General features: G+C 47.1%; 8 protein-coding genes and 1 non-coding gene across 9 annotated transcripts; 4 read left to right on the forward strand and 5 right to left on the reverse strand.

Annotated features, from left to right (window-relative positions):
- Positions 1–358: 358 nt before the first annotated feature.
- Positions 359–1440, reverse strand: BDW43DRAFT_304792 (uncharacterized protein; the record flags this gene model as incomplete). Its single annotated transcript, XM_032045670.1, has 4 exons — positions 359–515; positions 669–840; positions 988–1152; positions 1221–1440. 4 exons carry the CDS (start codon positions 1438–1440, stop codon positions 359–361), a joined length of 714 nt encoding a protein of 237 aa, XP_031894019.1.
- A 1598-nt stretch (positions 1441–3038) lies between these two features.
- Positions 3039–4692, reverse strand: BDW43DRAFT_304793 (major facilitator superfamily domain-containing protein; the record flags this gene model as incomplete). Its single annotated transcript, XM_032045671.1, has 6 exons — positions 3039–3334; positions 3402–3624; positions 3654–3874; positions 3991–4088; positions 4142–4303; positions 4670–4692. The coding sequence occupies 6 exons, from the start codon at positions 4690–4692 to the stop codon at positions 3039–3041; spliced, it is 1023 nt and encodes a 340-aa protein (XP_031894020.1).
- Positions 4693–4755: 63 nt separating this feature from the next.
- On the forward strand, positions 4756–4890 carry BDW43DRAFT_t238. Its single transcript has one exon. It is a non-coding gene; the product is annotated as a tRNA-OTHER (tRNA).
- A 1013-nt stretch (positions 4891–5903) lies between these two features.
- Positions 5904–6278, forward strand: BDW43DRAFT_317049 (uncharacterized protein; the record flags this gene model as incomplete). The annotated part of the gene is made up of 2 exons (XM_032048447.1): positions 5904–5909; positions 5967–6278. The coding sequence occupies 2 exons, from the start codon at positions 5904–5906 to the stop codon at positions 6276–6278; spliced, it is 318 nt and encodes a 105-aa protein (XP_031894021.1).
- Positions 6279–8270: 1992 nt separating this feature from the next.
- On the forward strand, positions 8271–8987 carry BDW43DRAFT_317050 (uncharacterized protein; the record flags this gene model as incomplete). Its single annotated transcript, XM_032048448.1, has 1 exon — positions 8271–8987. One exon carries the CDS (start codon positions 8271–8273, stop codon positions 8985–8987), a length of 717 nt encoding a protein of 238 aa, XP_031894022.1.
- A 1735-nt stretch (positions 8988–10722) lies between these two features.
- On the reverse strand, positions 10723–12983 carry fpaI (putative methionine aminopeptidase, type I). Its single transcript, XM_032043981.1, has 5 exons — positions 12581–12983; positions 12478–12511; positions 12107–12420; positions 11504–12050; positions 10723–11447 (listed from the first exon to the last, which is right to left on the reverse strand). Exons 1-5 carry the CDS (start codon positions 12719–12721, stop codon positions 11314–11316), a joined length of 1170 nt encoding a protein of 389 aa, XP_031894023.1. The 5' UTR covers positions 12722–12983; the 3' UTR covers positions 10723–11313.
- A 539-nt stretch (positions 12984–13522) lies between these two features.
- Positions 13523–16794, reverse strand: BDW43DRAFT_324130 (amino acid permease; the record flags this gene model as incomplete). The annotated part of the gene is made up of 11 exons (XM_032049893.1): positions 13523–13701; positions 13768–14173; positions 14252–14374; positions 14434–14624; positions 14686–14778; positions 14883–15003; positions 15069–15103; positions 15204–15343; positions 15480–15483; positions 15543–15591; positions 16678–16794. The coding sequence occupies 11 exons, from the start codon at positions 16792–16794 to the stop codon at positions 13583–13585; spliced, it is 1398 nt and encodes a 465-aa protein (XP_031894024.1). The 3' UTR covers positions 13523–13582.
- A 2157-nt stretch (positions 16795–18951) lies between these two features.
- BDW43DRAFT_324132 (ribonuclease E inhibitor RraA/Dimethylmenaquinone methyltransferase) lies at positions 18952–20301 on the forward strand (the record flags this gene model as incomplete). Its single annotated transcript, XM_032049894.1, has 4 exons — positions 18952–18964; positions 19066–19376; positions 19468–19695; positions 19735–20301. The coding sequence occupies 4 exons, from the start codon at positions 18952–18954 to the stop codon at positions 20299–20301; spliced, it is 1119 nt and encodes a 372-aa protein (XP_031894025.1).
- A 166-nt stretch (positions 20302–20467) lies between these two features.
- Positions 20468–21363, reverse strand: BDW43DRAFT_304798 (Pyruvate/Phosphoenolpyruvate kinase-like domain-containing protein; the record flags this gene model as incomplete). Its single annotated transcript, XM_032045672.1, has 7 exons — positions 20468–20565; positions 20598–20672; positions 20726–20812; positions 20884–20960; positions 21012–21030; positions 21067–21127; positions 21214–21363. 7 exons carry the CDS (start codon positions 21361–21363, stop codon positions 20468–20470), a joined length of 567 nt encoding a protein of 188 aa, XP_031894026.1.
- Between the last annotated feature and the right edge of the window lie 1046 nt (positions 21364–22409).

Consider the following 22409-nt stretch of genomic DNA (forward strand, 5'->3'; position numbering starts at 1 on the left):
ATTTTCCCCAATCTGGACCTTCGAGAAAAACCATGCCATATTCCCGTCAAATTTCCAGGTAGACAGCCCAAACCACAGTTGGTCCTGTATGCAAGGTTCCGTTCGCAGGTCAGGTTAGAGTAACATGCAGTAGATCATTTTGAAGTAATATGGGAACGCTATATCATATAATCTTAAGATAGTAAAGCCTGATAGAGCTTAACTAGACGCTTGATCGGCTAGCTTCACTAACTGCCAAACCCTGAAACTAACTACTCATACAACCCTAATTCCAAGCATTTTTGAGCTGAACATGTGTAGCCTGTGTTGGCCAAACATGCTCTTTTTCCCGTTCAATACTAATATCAAGTAAAGCCTCCTACTTTTCACGTTTCGTAACCATATCTCCACACATAGTGATTGCCATCGAGGCCGTCACAAGTGCTGGTGCAACACGGAGATTGGAAAGAGCAATACCGCATAGCCTTTTCAATATATTCTTAAATTTAATCTCCACGGGTCGAAGAGCCTCCGGTCTGAGTCAGACCCAAACGCGTGATCCTTAGGTTGCAGACCGTAAGCAGGATCCATGCGAGTTCCAAATGCTAGACCCCAATAACGTGGCAACTGTCGTGATACCAGGGTTCTGGAGATATTTCATATTTCACCTTTGGAATGGTCGAGGTCACGCACATAGAAAGGCGTAAACGAATGGCGGGCCGTGTTCTATCCAGAGATCATCGAATGCCTCTACCTCCTTGTACCGACTCAGTCTGTCCACATATGTCCCATCTATTCCTACAGTAGCTGAGGCTGTCATCCGAGGAGGCTGTGTGAGAGCGGTAGTCGGAGTTTTATTGCCTGGGGATCCTAGGTGGCACTAGTATCAACCCTCGTCCCCGCGCCAAAGCTTTATTGCAAGACATAGGCAGAACGAATAGCAAGCCTATTGGCCCAGGCATAGTCATCTGAATAAATGATATAGCTCGCAAGAATCCTGTGCTAGACAAAATGCACGCTGCTTGGAAAAGGCTGTGAGAGCTTCTCGACGTAAGGCTATCCAGAAGGCAGCAAGACGAAGTCCATAATCGGAAGCAGCTGACATAGCCTGGGGATCTAGAAATATCTGGATGCGACGAACGGCGCTTTCAATATCTTCTGCTATGGACGGGGCTCCAATGTTCATATTAGCAATGTATTCAAAGCTAATGACTAGATAAGAGGAGCCCTGTATCACCTACCGTCTACCTCTGAATAGGAGCGAAGAATGATAGCTGCAGCGAGCAGGTCTTGAATCCTAGCTTCCAGTTGGTCGCCGGAAAGGGAGATTAGATGCGCGATACATTTGTTATGATAGTGAATGGCAGTCTTGGGGGTAGGGCTAGGTACTACTTCCCCATCGGACTTAACCTGACCCCCGCTGCGGTACCTTTTCACTTGGCTTAGGTGTTTGGCCGACATGGCTGACGTGGTGAACATGAATATTGCGTTTAATAATGGAGGGGATGTCCTTGAACGCTGTGGGACAACAGTCGCGAAGTGCCTCTCGCGGTCACAGATATCAAGCTATAGCAAAATGCCAGTGTTGAGTAAAACAGACATTGTAAACTCTAGCACTTACCCACGGCGCGAGCTCATTCACATAACCGATCGCATCAGGCAGGCCTCTTAAGGGGGTATATTGAGTCTGAGGAAAGTTGTGCGTCGGAAGCGAGCGCAAGCTATCATTGAGTGGATAGCTTAAGATATCTGCTGAGTTTGTATGGGCATGGTAGGATGAATTAGGGTCTAAGGGAGGAAGTAGATCCTCATGATCTGACAGAGACTGAAATTGGCCAAGTGAGGCGGTATGCTCCCCGGACAGAGGGATTGGAATGATCAGGGTAGATGCCTCGGTAGGTGGGATAAGGGCTACTCTGGGATATAAAATCTGGTGAGGATCTTCCAGAACACGTCTCCTAGTTATAGTGCTTTTCTATGTCGGACATTTTGTCCCCAAAGCTAAGGGAGACTATACACGAATGTGGATGGTTAGAGTTGGGGGTTTCCTTTAGTTGAATTCAGGGTTGACGGGGAGTCAAGCATAACATACCTTCATCCGAAAGGCTGGCCCAGGGCTAGTCAGTCTCAAAACCTAAGCCATATTTCTCATTGGAGTTGTGGCAGAAACGGACTTTGTATGCACCCCGAATACAAGCCAGCCCGGCTCGCATGCAGCGTTGACATATTGGCTGGTTTAGATCACCTATTAAATAATTTATTAGAAGGCATAACACGATCAGTCTTTTCCTTTTCGACAGTCCACGGAAAAGATGCAGGCCATTCCATCATGCCTACATTTTCTATGCTGGCCTTGATCGATGTCAGCCGTGCGGTAAACCAACTAGTGCGACGCTCACATTAACTGCGGCAATTATATCTAAGAATAATGATATGAGCAGTCAAAGAGCAACTAGCTTGCTCAGGGTATCCTCACCAGGGTGGGACCCTGTGTTGGCCATGAATTGGCATAATTATGATAAATCATACGCATAGATCAGCTGTAATATCTAATAACGAGATGAGAACAGAAAGGACAGGACAGATCATGGTAAAGAGGGGGGATTTCTCATTAACGGCAACTCTTGAGCTGCAGGGGAATTTTGCCTTGAAATTTCCTCTATGCTAGTCTAGACTTGATATTGGACAAGCCCCACAGTATTACCCCATACAAAGTGAAGAGGAGGTTGGAATGCTTGGTATTCCTACCCCTAACCTTCACAATTCCATGAGGAAAGAATTACCCCCAAAGGGAAAGACGCCTTTTCCGGCGCAAGGGATTCCTTTTATTTTGAGAGACATTCGATAGCATTGAGGATTCTTGCTAACGGATAGTCAATATACCACACGGAATAGCGTAGAACAGAAGCCAAATTTCTACTATATGGCGATCATCAAATAGCTGTAGGAAGCTCCCGGTCCATCGCTTGCTTGCGCTCCTTGCGGAGCTTCCTATAATGATCGACTCCAAAACCATGACGGAAGACCTTCGAATCTCCTCAAGATTCAGTCCTGAGGTTTCAGGATAGAAAAAATTCAACAACCAGCCGATAAAGGATAGGCCTGCGTAGAAGCCAAAGGCCCCAGAGAGGGCTATGCTCGTTATTATTGACAAGAATGTTGAGGAGACGATGTGGTTCGCTCCCCCACAGCAGCAAGCAGGCCATGTACATGGCTCCAATTGCACGGACCTCCATGGGGAAGAAGTCAGCGTTCATCCATGGGGTATTACCGATTGAGACTCCGTAGAACAAGACAAACCGGATGATAAAGGCCAGTACAACGATAGCTGGAGTAGTAATTTTTTTTTGTTGACCTGTAGCGTGTCTAGATTCACGGAGATATACGCGAAAGCGGCTGCAACTGCGGCCAGTCCAGCAGACATCCCCACATGGTTGACACTAGGAGCCGCCGTCGGCCAAAGGGTCGACCACCATCAATATTAACCCAGGTCATCAAGAGATTGGTGCCGGATACAACTAGGCGAACTGCAACTAAGTTGGAGAACCCAACTAGTGCGAAAAGCGTGCCGGAGTAGTACATGAGGACGTTGAATCTTTTCACTACGTGCAGCTTGCTGCGGCCCTCATTGCGGGGCGGTGATTCCTGCACCACGCCGCGTCGATAAGATGCACTTTAGACTGCACATCTTCCAGGTAGTCATGGCTAAAGATTCGCTGCAGCACCTTCGCAGCTGCATCATGCTTATCTTGGTAGATCAATTGGCGCGGAGGCTCCGAACAGAGGGGAAGCAGCATCGCTAGGAGGAGTACACTTGGCACACCACCTAGGCCGACCATGTACCGCCAGCCAAGGGGTACGCCGGCAAGGGCGGCTCCAAGGGCGTAATTAATGACTTAGCCTCCGATGATACTTCACGTTATTCAGCCATATCAAACGACCGCGTTGTTCGTCGTTGCAATTTCCGCAATATAAGCGGCACAATCATTGCTCCTGATCCGACCCCAAGACCCACAACCTCTCTTCCAACTGCCATTTGCGGGACAGAATACGAAGTAGCTAGGAGGACAGCACCAGCTGTGAATAGACCACATCCGAGTACATCGGCCCTTTGTGACCGAAACGGTCCGCCGCTAAGCCTGCGATAATGGCACCCACGAACGATCCAGCTGAACAGGGCGAGGTAATAAGTTCCTTTTCACTTGCAAATAGTTTATGGCCAAGACTGTCTTGCAAATACACAAGTACAACCGAAATGCTGCCCGTGTCGTAGCCAAATAACAGCCCACCGATTGAGGCAGTGAATGACACAAGCCAAATGTAGCTTCACTACCGGACTGAAGGTCTTTGCTAGGGCTTTCGGCCTTCTGTTTCTCGTTCTGAATTGCATGACAGTGAGGAAACCTCTCGATGTAGCTGAAAAGCAATGGTGTTAGAATTGTCAACTAAAGGGTAGCTAGCCCGTAGCGTACCTGTCACTCAAGCATACTGAGATGGCTATTGTGTAGAAGATTGAGCTGTTACCATAAAGAAAGTCTTAGAGGATGGGGAAATATATTTGCAGGGAGCAATAGCAACAATGAACGCTTGGATCCATCTATACTGGACTTGCCTTTTTGGACAACTGTCGATTAGGATGCAGAAAGAATACGTCGCATACTAAAAACTAATATTGGCTAACTTCACTCACTTTTTCCCTATTATGGTCAACATCCTATTACAGGTCAAAGTAATTTTGGTATGAATATCTTGGTTTTCAAAAAATTACCCAATCAAGGACCGTTGGCGCAACGGTAGCGCGTTGTAAGTTGACAATTACCGAAATAAGTAATATACAGAACATCAATTCTGACTGTCCAATCACAGCGACTCCAGATCGAAAGGTTGTCCGTTCAAATCGGGCACGGTTCAATTTTTTCTTTTTTGAATCTTAGATTATCAGTCGATATCTTTATTATGTCTTTCCGATGGTCCAGGAGCCTTAAACTAGCATTGATACGTGGAAGTGGGAGACGGATGACAGATTGGTCCTGTCGAATTCTATATACCTAACTCTTGGGCATGAATGTAGATGTCGAAGCTGCGCATAATCGAGTAGATCTACAAACCTTTCTAAGTTTTCCTAAACCTTTTTGCCCTTTTGTGTTAGAATCCTCTAGAGCTGTGCACGCCGAAGGAAAGCCAGCCCCCCCCCCCCCCCCCCTCCCAAACCAGGCCAGATGCAAACCTACTAGTCTAGTATAAATATGTAATTCGAAGTGCGTTGTTGCAGGACGATACTTGCTAGTACTACACGGGCTATAATTGCCTAGGTGGGAGAGCTATTATGCAATACTTTCCTACTATTTTACCAAGTTGCGGCGCAACTTGCCAATATAATGTCACCTACTCATAACCCTAAGTCTGCGCATGTCGTTCGAAAGCCTTGAATTCGGTAACAATGAACCTTCTCTGGCAGTGCCATTGATGCAACATATCGTTAGATAATATAGTCGAACAATAGATGGTATGAATAAAGGCATTGAGGTGCTAAAATATTCAATGCGAAAAGCCTTTCCTTAGTAGTAGACGTCAAGGGGGTAGAAGAACTTCCATTATCTTGGGAAAGTAATTCGACGGATATGGCAGGTTGCTATACCTTCAATTTTGTCATGATAGTTTCAAGAGCGACATGACACGAATAGATATATGGATCGTGTTTTGAGGACTGATCTATTGTTGAACTGACATTTCCTATCAAGATCAAATTGACAGCATGTATTACACGTTCACTATTACGGTCTCCAGTACCGTACTTTTCATATAATTCTTCGTACTTAAGCCTATCCTGGACTATATCTGCGATCCAAAAGGCCTACGAAAATACCCCAACTACAATCTTGAGACACGGCAAGGCCGGCATCCGCTCAAAGGAATTGAGCGAGATGCATGTGACGTACCCTGCGATCTGAATTGATCCCAACTTCTTCTCCTACGACGACCTCAAGGAAATACAAGATATATACGGCAATGGCACTAAGTGCGGCAAAGACATCTTCTACCAAACGGAAGCCGGATCCCACTTCAATCTGGTAAATTTGATCGATAAGCGAGACCACGAACGAAAGAGGAAGATCCTTTCCAGCGCATTTGCCTCGAAGAATGTTGAAACCTGGGCATCCAAGATGGCGGAAAAATTTGGCTCTGTCTATCAACGCGGTGACGAGCACCGCAGCTCGCCACCACCAGAGATCCCTGAGGAGCCGGACCCAAAGGATTTTGCCTTTGATTACCAAGCTTGGACAAACCTTCCTCGCTAATTGATGCCACTGCCGATATCGCCCCTGTCTGTGAAGCTGGGGTTGCTTGTCATTGGGAATGATCGTGTGACTGCAGAGGCCAGACATGGAACACTACGTCAGGTGCATTTCCGAGGCTACCTTCATACTTCGAAGATTTCTCATACACATATTGCATATGCCGATAGGTGGTATAGATTCAATAGTCGATATGCAACATGGCTATTGCCGTCTTACAGGACACTAAAGGAGTTTAGTAGTGACGGCTAGACAGACTTCATTTATCACCAAGAAGCCGCCTTTCTCGGTAAATGTCGGGCGATCAGAACGATGACTTCTTTCAGTACCTGATGATGACGAAGGATTGCAAACCCAATAATCTGTAATGGGGCGACATTACCGCAGAAATCATTGACATATTGGATGCAGGCTCAGCCGCTACGCAATCGCTTTGACTAACGTCATGTTCTGGTTACTAAAAATGCCAGAGTGTCTAGCCCGTCTACGGGAAGACATAGATGTCGCTCTAGACCCGGAAGACATAGTCGCACCGTACGAAAAGTTAAGAATATTCCTTACTTGCGGGCTTCTCTGGAAGGGAGCCTTCGAATCACACCTTTTGCCTTCAACCTGCCCCGTCGCACCCCCGGGAAGGAACTTGCATACTAGGAGTTTATTCCAGGCGATACTGCCGTATTGATGTCATCTTCTGTTGTACATCATAACGAGAGGATCTTTCTAGACCCTGAGGAGTTTAAACCCGACCACTGGCTTGGTGATAAGCGGCCGGAAATCCTTATATTCAGGACTGGCACCTGAGGATGCGTTGGTAGGAACATTACTTACTTGGAGCAAACTGTGGTGGCGGCGAGTGTGCTTCAACGTTATGATTTTGCCCTTACACATCCAGATTAGGATCAAGAGCGCGTAGAAGTTACGAACTTGTTGCCAGAGCTGTTACCGCTGAAAGTATGGAAGAGGAGTATATGGGTGTTGAGCTATCACAGAAGTCCCCAAGGGCCCAGACAAATGCAATCAACGGAAATTTCAATTCAAGGAATGCATGGAATCCAACGGAAACAGACAACAATGGAAGGGGAACATTTGGAAAGCTGACCTACAGTGAACAGTAATCAATGTAGTCAAAAAGCCAACATTTGAACATTCCATGACATCAGTCAACTATTACAAATGCTCCTGCTGCATATCAGTACAATTTGATCAAAGTTAACTCTGTGATTACTCAACCATTACTTGCCCATGAGTATCCTCACACCAATTTGATTGGACCTGTCTCCCTGTGATCTGGGTCTGGGTTTTTCTATCTCCCGCTGTTCTTGAACGGATGATCCATGGTTATCCACATACTGTGAGCCATCCGTTTGGTTCGACCTAATTTTCCACTTCACGGTTGGCTCTAGACCCCGCACCCTATCTAGTGTGAACCATGATTCTGGATGAACCGGTTTTAGCACGAGTCATTTGACGTGGGCTGAAGAGATAGGCGCTGGACACCGGCCAGTCAACTCCAGACGCATACGCACATCAAGTATATATGACCAACGGATTCCACCAGCCGAACCGAGGATCCATGTACCATATTCGGTTAGGGAAAGTTTATTGCCATTTGGCTTACACGATAGACGTAGCCCTTCATGACTCGAGGATAAATTCGCACTTCGGCTGGAGAGAACTATGATAGCATTACAAGACAGCACTTCCCCAAAGCGGTAGTTGTCAAATTGTGGTCCGCCGACGATGAACCACAAACTTTGTCCCCGAATGTATGGGAGCTGAGTACCTGGAATATCACTAAGGAAATAGGGTTGATGGCACCGGGCTAGAAGAAGCCGAAAGAGGCGTTACATTCTTGCAACGAGTGCGAGAGGCAATCATCCTAGTATTTAACAGGAATTCCCAGAGGAATCCCAGAATTTTTTTTTTTCCTATTTACTATTGACTCTTCACAACCTCAAAGCTCTACTATACTAGACAGACACACAGAGATACTCAATGTCAGGGGAAGTGATTACTCCGAGCAGCCCTCAGGAGTACCCAACATTCGACAAAGTGCTAAATGACGTTGCACCGTACCCGTACACTCTGAAGTCTTTCAAAGCCTATCTGTCACAAAACCATTGTTCTGAATCCCTAGAATTTCTCGAAGGAATGAAACAATACAAGCAGGCGTATCGCTCTGCCCTTAACCTAGATGGCTCATCTTCGTCATCTCGTTCGTCCATGTTGCCGCGCTTGCTCCTGACCTGGAGAAACCTATTATCTGTCTACATCCTCCCTGGGTCCTTGCATGAATTAAATATATCGACTGAAGAGCGAAACGCCCTTCTCAAATATACCGACATATCATCCCCACCATCACCATGTGTGATCGACGAAGCAGTCGGAAAGATAGCCCAGTCATTAGAGTCATCCATCTTCCTGCCCTACTTGAGTAGTCGTGCAGCTTTAGTCCTAGCCATGGACCCGCATTTCGAACAGCCTAATTCGGATGCAGTGAGCGAAAAGCCATCAGTGTCAATGTCAGAGCAGGCAATAAGCGATATAACATTCGAAAGCTCAATGAATCCTCAATCTGGCAAAGGTCGCAGAGGTGATAAGAGCCTAGTGTTTACGAAATTGGTAGTCTTCGTTCACCAATCGAAGAAGTTCGTACGGCCACGTCAACGTCTGCTACGGGCTTCCTCTGGGACGCATCAGAGGGACACATAAACGCTTCTTTGACAATTTGTCATCGAGCTCGGCAATGTGAATTTTCAACATTTTCAACAAGTGATTTGATTTCTCAGCGGTGAGCATATGGTGTTCATGGTCCATGGGACGGCGTTATTAATAAACCATGAATATGTATCTAAATGAGCATCCTCGCAAAGAGCATGATAGAAACAGTTAATTTAAGATCTCTGATTCAATTCCCAAGAAGACCTAAGTCATTTTTTTAGGCAGGTACCCGCGCATATATCTACATATACTCCATGCATCTTTCTATCACAGAGCCCAATCGGCAAGCGGACGGGTGAGGCAAGGTCAAGGCGATTCGGTAAAACAGATAAACGACGCTCCCATATAAGCCTTCTCTAAAAGTTCCATTATGTAATTCTTACTTTATTCCCTCAGCAACCAAGCCTAGTCATCTCATTCCCCCCCCGTTATCTCAGTTGCTTTGTGCTTAACACCGCCCTCTTCAGAGTACTTGATCGCATCTCCTTCCTGATCCGGCGCTGTATCTATATGTCCAGTTACTGGCGTTCCATGGAACGAGCACACCGGGATTTGATGGCGGTCCAGGACTGGCTGCGAAAGGATTTAATATTACATTTCAGTCCGTGGCAGTCATTCGAGGAGTGTTTGGCGTGACGAGGATCCTTCTCAAAAGAGGGTTTTGTGGAATAGGTTAGTTTAACAACAACTGGATATTTAGAGAACGGACTGTTTTGCACTATTCTTACAGGAATATAGGTTTTAAGGGGAAAGGTGTAGCAAAGCTTAGTATGGATTCTTTGTCGCTATTGACCCTAACGAACAGGGTTGAACCATGCGCTTCTCATGTCAGATTTTAGGGTATAATGCAGGTGAGATTGTAAAGAAAGGAGGAAGCCCTAGCTGATTTCAATCGATGATTAAGTGCTATTGGCTTTAACCTTACTGGAAGTTAGAGCTGCCTCAGTGGCAACACTTAGGCCCTTAAATGCTGGATAATCCAGGCTACCATCATCACGAATATTTACCACCTCCCCATCCTTAAACAAATGTCTCAACCCAACCAATACTGATTTCAGTGTGAGTGCCAATGGTAAACTGCCCCTCCTCCGCTGTGCTTGAAACTCGGGATCCAATGCCCCCTTATAAAAAGCCTTTCATGTCGCGAAACAGAAACTCTCGAGTCGAGCATCGTAAGTCCCGGTCAACCAAGTGGTTCCTGTGTGTAACATGGATCTCCGCCGTGATACTAGCTACATACGGAATGGAAGCTATCCAACAAAGTAGCATCCATACTTAAATAAGGTCTACCGGTTTGTTATCTTTGCGCGGCCTTGGAAAGCTTGGCGGCGCTATACCAAATCCCAGTGATGCTTGAGTCACGTGGACGCAGCGCCCAACCTATTACAGAGCAGATTCTGGGCCTCTGTGGACCTTGGATCTTATCGGGAACCAATTCGGTCTCGGCTCATGCAATTCTATCGATGATTGGATGAATCTATTTAATTTGTTTAAATTATTTTGTATTATTCAAGTATTGTCACTGTCATTGTCGCGACACATTTTACGGAATCATTCAATCATTAGAGCACTTACCTTGGGGCACTATATGGAGCTAATTTTCACGAGAATCATGATTATTTTCTTCCTACTATCTAGAGTTAATCTTATCACTAATACCTAAACGCTTGCCGGCTGGATCATCCCACTGGCCGGTCCAATCAGGACCGCCAGCCGGAACCCCCAGCCAACAATTTATATTGATTATTTATTTCCGCTCCGGGTTCAAGAATAATTGATTTATTGTCGATACAAATAAGCAACAGGAGGCTCCAAATCATAAGAAAGATGACCTCCGAATCATGAATCTCGGCCACCTAGTAGGCCCCGTATAAGACTCGTCGATAGATTAAGCTTTATAGAAGGAGAGAGCCCAAGTAACTTAAGCTGCCAGAGCGAGGGGGACGTCATAGCTTGAGGCCCTCATTATGCACCTATACAGCATGTTATTTGAGGCAAATGATACAACCTATAACAAGCCGTCTCCTAGCTCTGATCTTTCATGCTCCGATAGATCCTAGACTTGCCAGCCTATATGCGACATATAGTACGCCAATAATCATCGAAGTATTTGAAATATTGGACAACCTTCTGGGTAGTCGGCTCGCCACTTGTCCTTGGACCATCTTGGAATCTATCCTACTTCTTGAGGACTTTCCTGCTATTACGCCGGGGATCCGAGTTGTGCTATAGGGCCTTGGAAAGCGCCTTTCTTTTCGAACCTAATTCACCCTATGAAATCTCCATCCTCTATTGCGTGATTCAATTCACCATGAAGCTACGCAGTGGATGTGCCATTAGCCCCTGCTATTCCATTTGGAATCGTCGGAATCGGTATTGGGCCTCCTGGAGAATTTTCCGTCCGCGCAGTCAGGACCTCAACACCCGTTTCTGTGACCAGTAAGGTGTGTTCTATACATACGTTAGTTAGCAATGTGCCCTACACGCCAAATGCATTCTGGACCCACCAAATTGCGCAGTCCACTTCCCATCAACAGTCACGTTGGTCCAGTCATCCGGCCAATAAATCTCCTTCGGCTTTCCAAGTGTAAGGATAGGCTCGATGGTGAAAGTCATTCCGGGCTTGCATACGCCGACCGCCTTATTCTTGCCATAATGAGGGATCCACGGCGGGGGATGGAATTCAGTGTTGATGCCATGACCCCCCCAGGTCGTCATGATACTACAGTTACGGGACTTGGCATGCTTCTCAATGACCTTGCCGAACTCACGGATTGGCGTGCCGGGTTTCACAAGCTCGATCGCCTTATCCAAGCATTCCCGCGTCGTTTCGACAACTCGGACCGAGTCCGGGTCCGCCTTGGCTCGATCGCCTATGTAATACGTTTCGTTGACATCGGCGTGATAGCCCCCATGATATATCGAGATGTCGAGGTTGAGGATATCGCCATCAAGAAGGACGCGCTGGTCGGGGATTCCGTGGCAAACCACCTCGTTCGGCGACGTACATAGCGACTTAGGAAAGTGATTATAGTTCAAGGGAGACGGATATGACTGTCCCAGGTTAGATGGAGCCAACATCATATCATCTGGAAGGGAGTCGCGCCTACATCCCGTTCTATGCAAGCGTTGTGGCAGACCTCGTCCAGGTAATCGGTCGTAATGCCGGGCCTGAGCTCGGCGGCGGTGACATCCAGTACTTCTCGCGCTAAGCGGCACACTTTGCGCATCGCCTCCTGGCCCTTCGCATCGAGGAGGTCGATTTTCGTCCGACTCAGCCGCCGTTCGCCCTTCGGGATGCCCGTCACGGCCCAGTCCGGGTGTTTGATCGACTTGGGGACGGTGCGCTTCGCAGAGAGTGGGTAGACCGGTCGGACCGAGCCGGTGAAGGTGTATGTCGGGAACGGATTGTAGGGTCCGGTAACTGGATCGCGATTAGGGACGATCACTCGAGGGATTGATTTTGGGGAGGAGACGATACCATTTTGAGACTTGTGTAGGGTCTTATGTTGGTTCTACACCACGTGATCTGTCAGTCCGGGAGTTCCAGAAGGAGTGGACGTAAAGCAAACAAGTAAACCGACCCAGTTCTTCTTGAAACAATCTTGGGAGCAGAAATAGCTGTCGGTTAAACCGAGCTTCAGACACGTCGGACACTGTAATATTCCCGCATTGTTTCCGCAGTCTGCGCCTTGACACTTTCTCTGCGATGGGTTGTTGGCCATGACAAGGCTGGGGATATTTGGATGCTGCGACAACACCAGAGAGAAGGAAACCTTCAAAGAAATGTCTTTTGACGTCTTCTCTCTACTTTGACCAGTATTGTGTCAGTCCAAGCACAGAAGTGGAGTGTAAGAAGTCAGGGCTACGTGAAATTCGTATTCGTTACGTGGCATTTGTTTTCTGCGAACAAGGGTTTTTGCCCCGCCCTTTAGACTACTATTTTCTTAGCGTGGATCTGGAAATTACCATATCAAGGGTTGTGAGATAGCTGGTTGAACCATATCTAGTACAATGGCTATCATGAAATGATAGGTATCGTTATGAATTAACGATTGTGGAGAATGAGCACAAGGAATTCATGTTTTCATTCCCCATTCTGTGGTATTTTTCAACATATCCAACGAATACCCAGTCGGCAACGCATCGTTGTTCTACAAATATAAAAGTCTCGTAGTAATAACTGGTAGTAGTATACTGCATCAGCTGCTACCTACAAAGGGGGTGTTTGGCAGTTTAACATCATCACCAGTCTCTGCCTTTAGAAATAGCATTGAAACTACATGTTTTCCTAGGATTTGTGGACAAATGGGAATATCTTCGACATTCGTCTACCTAGCCTGATATTTAATATTCCATTTACCAGGTAGACCTTTAAAAGGTAGTATAAACATATACAGCACCCCCTCCCCCCGGCAATGTACAGGTCCCAGGAGTAGTTATTTATCATTTCTGACCATAGCGACCATAGTGACCATAGGAGCTTCTTTTAATCGCCCACACCACTGGTGTTATTGCTGATATTTATTTAATCCCCTGCCTAGACAGCCCACGCAATGGTCCATGCAGCGAAAATCCCCTACCCTTTACCCTACATACCTAACCTCATGCCTAATACGCTCCTGTGGTAGCCAAGCAGTAGTGGGCATAACAAGCCAAGTAACGAGGGCAAATATCGTCACAATTCCCATGATTATCGGTGCATCTACAGCCATCAGCAAATTAACTCTTCGGGAACTTATACCCTAACCCGAATAAAAATTACACTCACAATTCAATGTAGAAGCTGTGACAGGAAACTCATATGGCGAGAAAAGCACCGCAACAACCCAGCCATTCCATATAACCGCAATGAACTGAAACGGCTTGCTTAGCCGTCCGAGAGACCACTTCGCCTCGAGAGGTTCTGATGGCGTTAATACCAGTCTGCCTAGGCTGACGAGACCGTAGGCTGCGGCTGATGGTACACCAGCAGCTGAGACCAACGATGTGAATGCCACGGCAGAGGGCAGAATAGTGCACGTGACAATTGCGGAGACGCCCCAGACGACGAGAATGGCATTGCAAGGCTGTCCGTCTTCAGATACTCGGGAGACCCATTGGGCGAAGGGGAGTACTCCATCACGAGCTACAGCGAATACGAGGCGAGAGGCCGCTGTTATTGTTATCGCGGTGTTCTAGTACTATTGTCAGCTCCAGACTGGAGTGAAGAAGATATTGAGAACGGATGACGATTGGTGGAAAGAGGGAAATACCAGCCGTAATGCCAGGACAGCAAGAACGTTCATAACAATATGTCCGCCACGGCCAAGTACCGCGGCGTATAGGGGCACAAATGGCTGCGGGGCATCGTATGAAAACAGAATATCAATTGGGGACTGAGAGCTTCATTAGTGCCGTCTATACACTTAACCATTTGATTTGGCCTTGGCCTCACTGATGTGAACAAGAAGAGGATCACTGCGGCAAACCCAAACACACCACTAACAACCGTACTCCAGAAAATCCCTTTAGCCGCGTTAACAGAGGCATCTTTAGTTTCCTCGGCGACGTGACCGGAAGCATCAAATCCAACTAGGATACCAGCTGTTGCTAGATAGGAAAGACACCAGTTCCAGCCTGCCGGCGCTTCCTGTACCGTTATACGTAGTCATGAAAGCTTCCTGCGCTGTTCGTAGGCCATAGGTACTATGTGCGCCGACAGGAAGCCAGATTAAATTCAGGATGAAGTCTAAGAATACAGCTCCCGTAGAGAGCCAGAAGACGTATCTGAAGATGCGGGCTGTGCTAAGGATTAGCCTGCGTTGAAGCGATGATATCAGGATTCATATGGAGCTGGTGATCATTGTGTATGGAATGAATATCATGCTACTACTGCGTACGTACGTGAGGCAAGGTTTATCCAGGCCGCCAACCCCAGAAGGACCTCCGTGCAAATCCATTGAACAGCGCGGAAGTTCACGCTTGATGCGTCGGTAGGGAAGTTGACCTTGAAAACGCTCAATTCCTAAGGATTTCCCATTAGATGTTCTATTCTCTTGTATGCAGTCAAAGATGTGTGGATAGAAATACCGATAACATATAGTTCACGGCAGTTTGCGTGTTGCCTGCCATTGACGGTTAGTTTTTATAGTGACGAAGGGGCTTCTCACCCACTCGCGCAAAATGTCGTTCAAGCAGTCGTGCTCCACCAGGCAACAATAAAACCAAAGAGTCGACCGAATCTAGGACCTCCTGCCTCTGTCGCCCAGAGATAAATGGAGCCTGCTGAAGACGCTGCTGAACATACCTCCGCAATGACCGCCGCTGTAATAAATGTGAAAACGCAGGTGATGGCATAGCTCGTTCTTGTTCAATTAGTATTTTCCCCTTCCGTTCTTGTGAAGTCAATAAAGGCAGCAAGAATTTTACCAGTATGCAAGGGGGCCCCCAGCTGCAATTCCAGTTGAAAATGTCACTCGAACACCACCGATGAAATACAACGCCGCTACATATATTTAGCAATGTCCGACAGTGGCACATTCAGATGGAGGACAGTGGGGGTACCGAAGGAAGTAGAGAAATTCTCAAACAGCGAATAGCTACGACGGTGTACCTAAGCGAGCAGCCGCAAGGATCAGAAACATAGCATTTGGAGCGATGGGTCTATGTTCGTTTCATACCTGTTTATATCCAAGACGCTCCTATGTAGATCAGCCTGTATCAGTCTCACACATCTTGATGTCCACTCAATTGGGGGGGGGGCAATACCAATGCAATCTCGTCGCTGTTATGTCTCTACAATCTTAGAGACTGGAGAACTTCCGCTGTCAACCGACATGACTTGAACCGTTTTGCTTTTATACAAGAAGAAGGTGCTAATAGAAGCTGAAATGGAAAGGATGTAGAAGAAAACCAACGAATGCAAAGGAAAGAATTAGTCCCCTAGCGAACTTCTGGGGGAATTCTAGTTCCTACGCTCACGTCCACTACCAAAATGGGAAAACTGATCTCGGATATCGGCACCCAATATCTGCAAAAAAACCTAATTTCGACAAGAACATGCTTGACTGGTTAAGCTTGATATTGTTGAAGAAATATATCCGAGATGAAACCCTGCTAGTCGAACTAGCTCTGGCGTAATACTGTTAACATCATGGGTGATAATGACGCGATCACCTAGCATATTATCCATAGTTATACGAACCACTTAGCGGCCACAATTTGCTCTCCTTGTCCTAGAAAGGAGCTTGCTACCGTTTATGTATCATTATTTATCCCGTATATAGTAGTTCTGGAACCCCCGCATATGCCTTCCTGGCGAACGTCTGCGAAACTTCCTGGTGAATTAGAGCCATGTCATTCCTAATCTGGGCCTTGCTACTCGCGTTGTTTGCCGTACCCTACGTATGTGTAGCTTTGCATAATCCCAGTAAATTTCGGAATCGAACAACAGCAGACATATGCTGACATTTTCAAGATTGTTTACAGCTATTTTCTTTCCCCGCTGTCATCTATCCCCAACGCGGGCATTTTCGCTCCGCTTTCACGATTACTGTGGGAATTCCCTACTGAATATAAAGGGAAAGTAACCCTAGACTTACCAAAGTTGCACAAGAGATATGGTAACTCAACAGACTAAATATCATGACGGCTCGGCTTTATCTAACAGTGCAATAAGGGCCTCTAATCCGCATTGGACCGAAACAAATATCCTTCTATTCTCTCGATATATATAAAACAATTCATGCCCCTGGTAGTCCGTTTGTGAAGGACCCACGGGTGTACAGTCAGTTTGTGCAAGATGGCCATCCTGCATTGTTTTCTATAACGTACGTGTAGCTACATGATCAAGTTCCCACCGTTTGGTAGAGCATTCAACAACGCAAAACATGGCCGACTAACACGTATTGAAGGGATCCGAAAGAACATGCCCAACGTCGACGCCATATGGGCATCCTCTTCAACCGAAGCAAAGTACCTGCATTAACTCAAATGATGTTAGAGGAGATAGCAAGGTTTCAAGCCTTGCTCAAAGTGCTGGGAAAGCAAGGCGTAGTCGATTTGATCCCCACCTGTCGCTCGTTAGAATCGGATATTGTTTGTACGTAGTTCGAACGTTCTTTATCTTCATTTACTAACGTGGAATCGATAGCGAGGTTTGCGTTTGGGAGCGCTATTGGTGCCATAGACTCTCTACAGCAGGGCCAACAGCTTCCTATAATCAAGGAGAATGATCTGAAGTCGTCTAAAATGCCGGTGGTAAGAGACCTAGTTTTCTGACCCAGAACTTGAGATTTAAATACTCATCAAGCATATAGTACACAACATTCCCATCCCTAGTCAGTATGTGGCACAACTTCGCCAGTGTTGTATTCCGACTGCTTGGCTTTGAGATATCGTCAATATCTAGTATCGAAAATTTCGAGACGGTATGTTCTACGTGTTACAACAACCATCTGTTGACATCAGCAAATCTTTCGGACTAATGTATTTGCAGTGGGCAAAAGAACAGCTCACAGCCACTCTAGACACAGAAAAAGGACCAGACCTGTCATTCCTCAAGGTCATGGCTGGAAGTAGAATATCGGAACAATCTGCACTGTCCGAAGCGAAGGAGATGCTGGGACCTGGTACCGACACAACATCAGCCACTCTGGCCCATATCCTGTGGGCTTTATCCCTTAACCAATCTCTGCAAGAGGAGCTAGTTTCCGATTTGCGGGCTGCAGGATGGCCAACTGACATGACAACACTAGAATCAATCTCAAAACTAACAGCTTGTGTAAAAGAGGGTATCCGATGGACTGGGGCAGCAGCTGCTATGCTTCCTAGGATCGTTCCTAAGGGAGGCTATATGCTTGCAGGGAAGCACATCCCAGGGGGTGTAAGTTTCTTAAGCTCCAGATGATGGTACTCTTCTGGCATTATTTCTCACTGGTTGATTCTCAGACCATGGTTTCCAGTTCTCCAATCTGGTATCTACGGGATGAAGCAGCATTCCCAGGCCCCGACCGATACCGGCCCAGCAGGTGGTATGCCAACGAAGACGGCCAGTTAGCCCCTCTCCGCGATGACTATTATATCCCGTTTTCCAAAGGACCATCGACTTGCATAGGGATTCAGTGAGTAATTCTTTGCTAGGGATATGATTCTTACTGACAAACCGACCTGGGAAAAGCTTTGCATACCTTGAACTCTACCTATCCCTGTCACAGACGCTAAAAAGATATCGTGTCAGACGTGCGTATGGGCTAGGTGTCTCGCTTGATATTGAGGCAACTCTTCCGCATCGCCGGGAATGGGTGGCTGCCGTGCCCACGGGCCCATTGAATGTTGTTTTTGAAGAAAGAGAGAATTAGTACCGAGGGAATAATGAGTGGAGCCCAGCAAGGGATTAGAAATCCCTCTATACAGTGCTGGCTGTGTAGGCAAAATGGGAAACATATAGGTCACTTGCTGTAGACATAGGGGAGCCGAAAATGACATACACAAATCTACTATTGCCTTTAATTATTCGACATTATCCTTCACCATTACCCTACTCTACCTAAGGGGAGCACTCATCTACAATGAGGGGAGAAAATCCTCGCAATTCTTGTTGTGACGACCCAGAGAGCGGAATACCTACTACCGGGAAACCTGTTGGAAGCAAGCGATGCTCGGTAACAGTTTTCTTTGCCGATGAAACGGTACAATCAGTGGAAAATGTGAAGTTAACCTATTATGACGGCGAATATGGCATTGATAATCTGATTTCTCATTTCTGTCCCAGTTATTGATCATTGCTCGGCAAACCTTCACTATCCCAATACAACAACGGGCAAAATAGAATATGGCCGACCACGAAGGTGTTCACTACAACTTGATCCATAAAGCCCACGCGGTCTTCATTCTGACTCTTCATTTCATATAATATACGTCCATTTTAATGACTTTGCACTGTGACTACCAAGCAAACACCACAATCGACACAATGGGCAACGCCAGTATACTAGACCGACTAGCAGCGCTCGACACCAACACCGTGTCCGATGCACTAGACTTCCTCCACCTCAAAGGAGCCACATACGGCCTCCGCCCCTCTGAGATTGCCCAAAAATCGTTGGGCGCGCAAGCACGGTGAAGCTGGGTCCCATGACTGACGCAGCCCCAACAACCCATCTCCTCGCTCCAGTCATAGACGCGGTAACGACAGAAGACCGCATCCTCGCCATCTCTGGCGGTATAGATGGCGTCTCATGCTGGGGCGACATCATCGCCAATGCCTCCAAAGTGAAGCACATTCGCGGAACGATCATCGATGGCATGAGTCGCGACATCGACGGCAGCCGGAAAGTAGGCTATCCGGTCTACGGCCGCAGCCTGACCATGGTCAGCGCGCGCAACCGAATGGTGCAAGTCGAATCCGGTACACCGCTGGAGATGCGTGGTCAACCAAGACGACTATGTTATTGCAGACAACTGCGGGACGGTGTTCATCCCGGCGGAGCGCATCGAGGAAGTCCTGAATCTGGGCGAACGCATTAATCGACGTCAGACTCTCATAGTCCGGGAGGGTAAGCCCGTATCGGAGGTGATGCACGACACGCAGTTCGAAGACATCAACAAGAGTACATCGTCACCAGCAACCGCGCCAGCCTCGCCACGAAAACCCAAACCCGCTAGTCCCAAGGTTGAAGAATTAGTGGCGCTGTTCGCCGACTGCGATACCCCTGGCGTCTCAGACGCTCTTGATAAGCTCGGTATCCCTGGCTAGGCGTTCGGGATTATGCCCTTGGCCGATTACAAAAAGGTGACCGTCGGACCGGCGTTCACTGTCCGTTACGTACCAACCAGCAACCCGCCCGGAAGTGTGGGTGATTTCAGAGACGACGTTGCGGTAGGTGATGTTGTCGTCATCGACAACGGGGGTCGCACTGATTGCACCGTTTGGGGCGATATTATGACTGAGTACGCCGGCGTGCGAGGCATTGGTGGCACTGTGATCGACGGAGTGTGCCGCGATGTGAACCGGGCACTCAATGACGAATACCCACTTTTCACTGCTGGGCGTTGGATGCGAACCGGCAAGAATCGGGTTCAGGTGGGAGGCGTCAATGAGTCAATCGGCATTGGCAAAGTACATGTACAACCTCGAGATATTGTGGTGGCCGATGCCAATGGCGTTGTTATTGTTCCGCGGGATCGAGCCCGTGAAGTGGCTGAAGTTGCACGACAGATCGAGAAGAGCGAAGCTGCCATTCGGGGATTGATCGCTGAGCGGGCCTCAATCGCTGAGGCGCGAGACCAGCTCGGTTATCACACGCTGCAGCGCAAGGCGTAGGAGAAAGGAGGCGACATGATATTGGGTTGCACTTTCAATTCATCAATAAGATGCTAACATTGTTATTCTAGACTGCAAAAACTTCATGGCCTAAAATATGCTTACCAAGAAACAATATCTTAGGTCGGGAATTATGTATCATCTTTTATTTTACACCACTCGAATATTAACTTAGCGCCACCGTATCGAATACTTTCAGATGTTCCTTGGAGGAAGCCCCATCGTTTGATAGTCGACCGACCCATATGCCATGCTTTCGGGCTGCTGCCACGATCTTTTCAATGGCATTGACAAACTCGGCTCACTCCCTTTCGCGGGAACGTACCCAAGGATTGACAAGGCAAGGTAGTTGGGCCCAATGAAAACCATATCTTGACTGAGATTAGCGAAATGGCACCGGGGATTTGCGGTATCAATAACGAACCGACACCAGGTACAGCACAAATAGAGTCAACGTTCTCGACGCCCACCTTCGATTCGATTTGCAAGCAGATGATAAGCGTTTCGTTTGCTGTCTCCAAGTATGTCGGGATGTCGATACCGTGAGCGATGGCGGAAACGCTGAGCCTTGTCCTCGAAGACCTTGTGGAGGAAATTTTGAATGAGAGACCACGGCCTTGTCCTCTTCGGCCGTGTTGATTTGAGGCACAACGATGCCGCTGGCCAACGCTTTAGTACTGTCATGACAAGATTTATGTTGCTTTGCTTACTGTGCACCGGCATCTAAAGCTCTTTTAATCAAATCCGCGTGAGTCATTCTCTAACGAATAGGTGGCGATACTGCTAAAGAAGCGATAGCGGCAGTTGAGCTGTGCATGAATCGTCGCTGATATGCCCATGTTCACAATCAATAATGATGCCCTTTACAGTCATTAGTGGGAGATAAGCTATAAAACGCGGAGAAATTCTAACATCGAAACCAGTCTGAGCTACAACCTGGGTCGAGCGAAAAGACGGGAGCCCCAGAAAGGTCATTATAAGTTTCGTGCCGGCTCGGAGAGCATTGAGCAGATGTAGCCGTGGGTTATTAATTGATGCTGTGATGGCTGATGTGTATACCATGGTGCAATGAGAGAGTAGTTATCAAGTCAACAAACGGAGTAAAATTGTTGTTATGAAGGCAAGTCTAAGAGACAGCTTTGCAATACAAGGACACGCGCAGCGAAGCAATGGCACAAAATGCAATGAGATCTATGTAGTGTTGTTTGGAGATGGCCGCAAGAGGCAGTGGGACAGCAACCGAGTGAAACTGGGCTAAGCCAAACATCAAGCAAAGCTGCGGAATCTTTGAAAAACGGCCAAATCTCAGGTCACCGTGAAGGGTTGTGGTTGAAGTACAAGGTAAGTGGACTTTTCCCGAACCCGACAATGATTATTATCAAGAACGATCATTACAGGAATATTTGCACTTTAGAGTATTACTAGTTGTCTAGAGTTGATGCTCTACGTTTATTTTCCACCCGTAATTCAAATGTTTCGTTGGCTCGATATCGACTCATAAAGCTTCAACACAAAGGATTCCCGACGATGCGATTCCATTATCGGTATGCTTTTCGATATCATGGAAGTTACACTCTCGATAGCTTTATTTTTACCTTGATCCCTTTCTAACAAAGCTCATCCATGATATAAAAGTCTCCTCTAGTCTTTAACAGACACCAAACTGGTCCGAAATACCATTCTTTGCATCATTACACCCCCATACCCAACCGTTAAGCCGGTCTCATTCCAGCCTACTTCGCATCCTCTGGATCAAACGCGGAGACCTCAGTCTCAACTCTCATAGCATTATGCCTCAAACGATCAATATGCACACACGTCTAGACAGAGTGGCTTTCAGGCGTCTACTTCTTGAGGTTGCGAACCATAGCATCTTGGGCCTCCTGGTCCAATTGAATATGGTAGGAGTTTATTCTGTAGGCCTGGGGCCAGCCCTTGGAGCCCGCGCCTTTGAGAGCAGTATCGACGTTCACAAACGCCTGTTCGATCTGCTCAAGGACCAGCTTGGAAATGTTGTAGGTTGCATCTTAGAAGCCCCCTTTTTCACTGTTAGTGTGTGTACGGTAGTGTGAATGGTGGAGATATTGAGAGTCAATACCTTGTCCTGC

The sequence above is a fragment of the Aspergillus alliaceus genome, assembly GCF_009176365.1.
Source record: "Aspergillus alliaceus strain CBS 536.65 unplaced genomic scaffold BDW43scaffold_96, whole genome shotgun sequence".
Lineage (NCBI taxonomy): Eukaryota > Fungi > Ascomycota > Eurotiomycetes > Eurotiales > Aspergillaceae > Aspergillus > Aspergillus alliaceus.

What these genes read in the sequence shown, in the direction of transcription:
- fpaI (XM_032043981.1), bottom strand. Translation starts at nt 12,721, where the DNA reads ATGGCCAACAACCCATCGCAGAGAAAGTGTCAAGGCGCAGACTGCGGA. An exon ending in ATTGTTTCAAGAAGAACTGG is followed by an intron (nt 12,512 to 12,580) that starts GTCGGTTTACTT and finishes CACGTGGTGTAG; the next exon opens with AACCAACATAAGACCCTACA. An exon ending in GAAGTGGACTGCGCAATTTG is followed by an intron (nt 11,448 to 11,503) that starts GTGGGTCCAGAA and finishes ACGTATGTATAG; the next exon opens with AACACACCTTACTGGTCACA.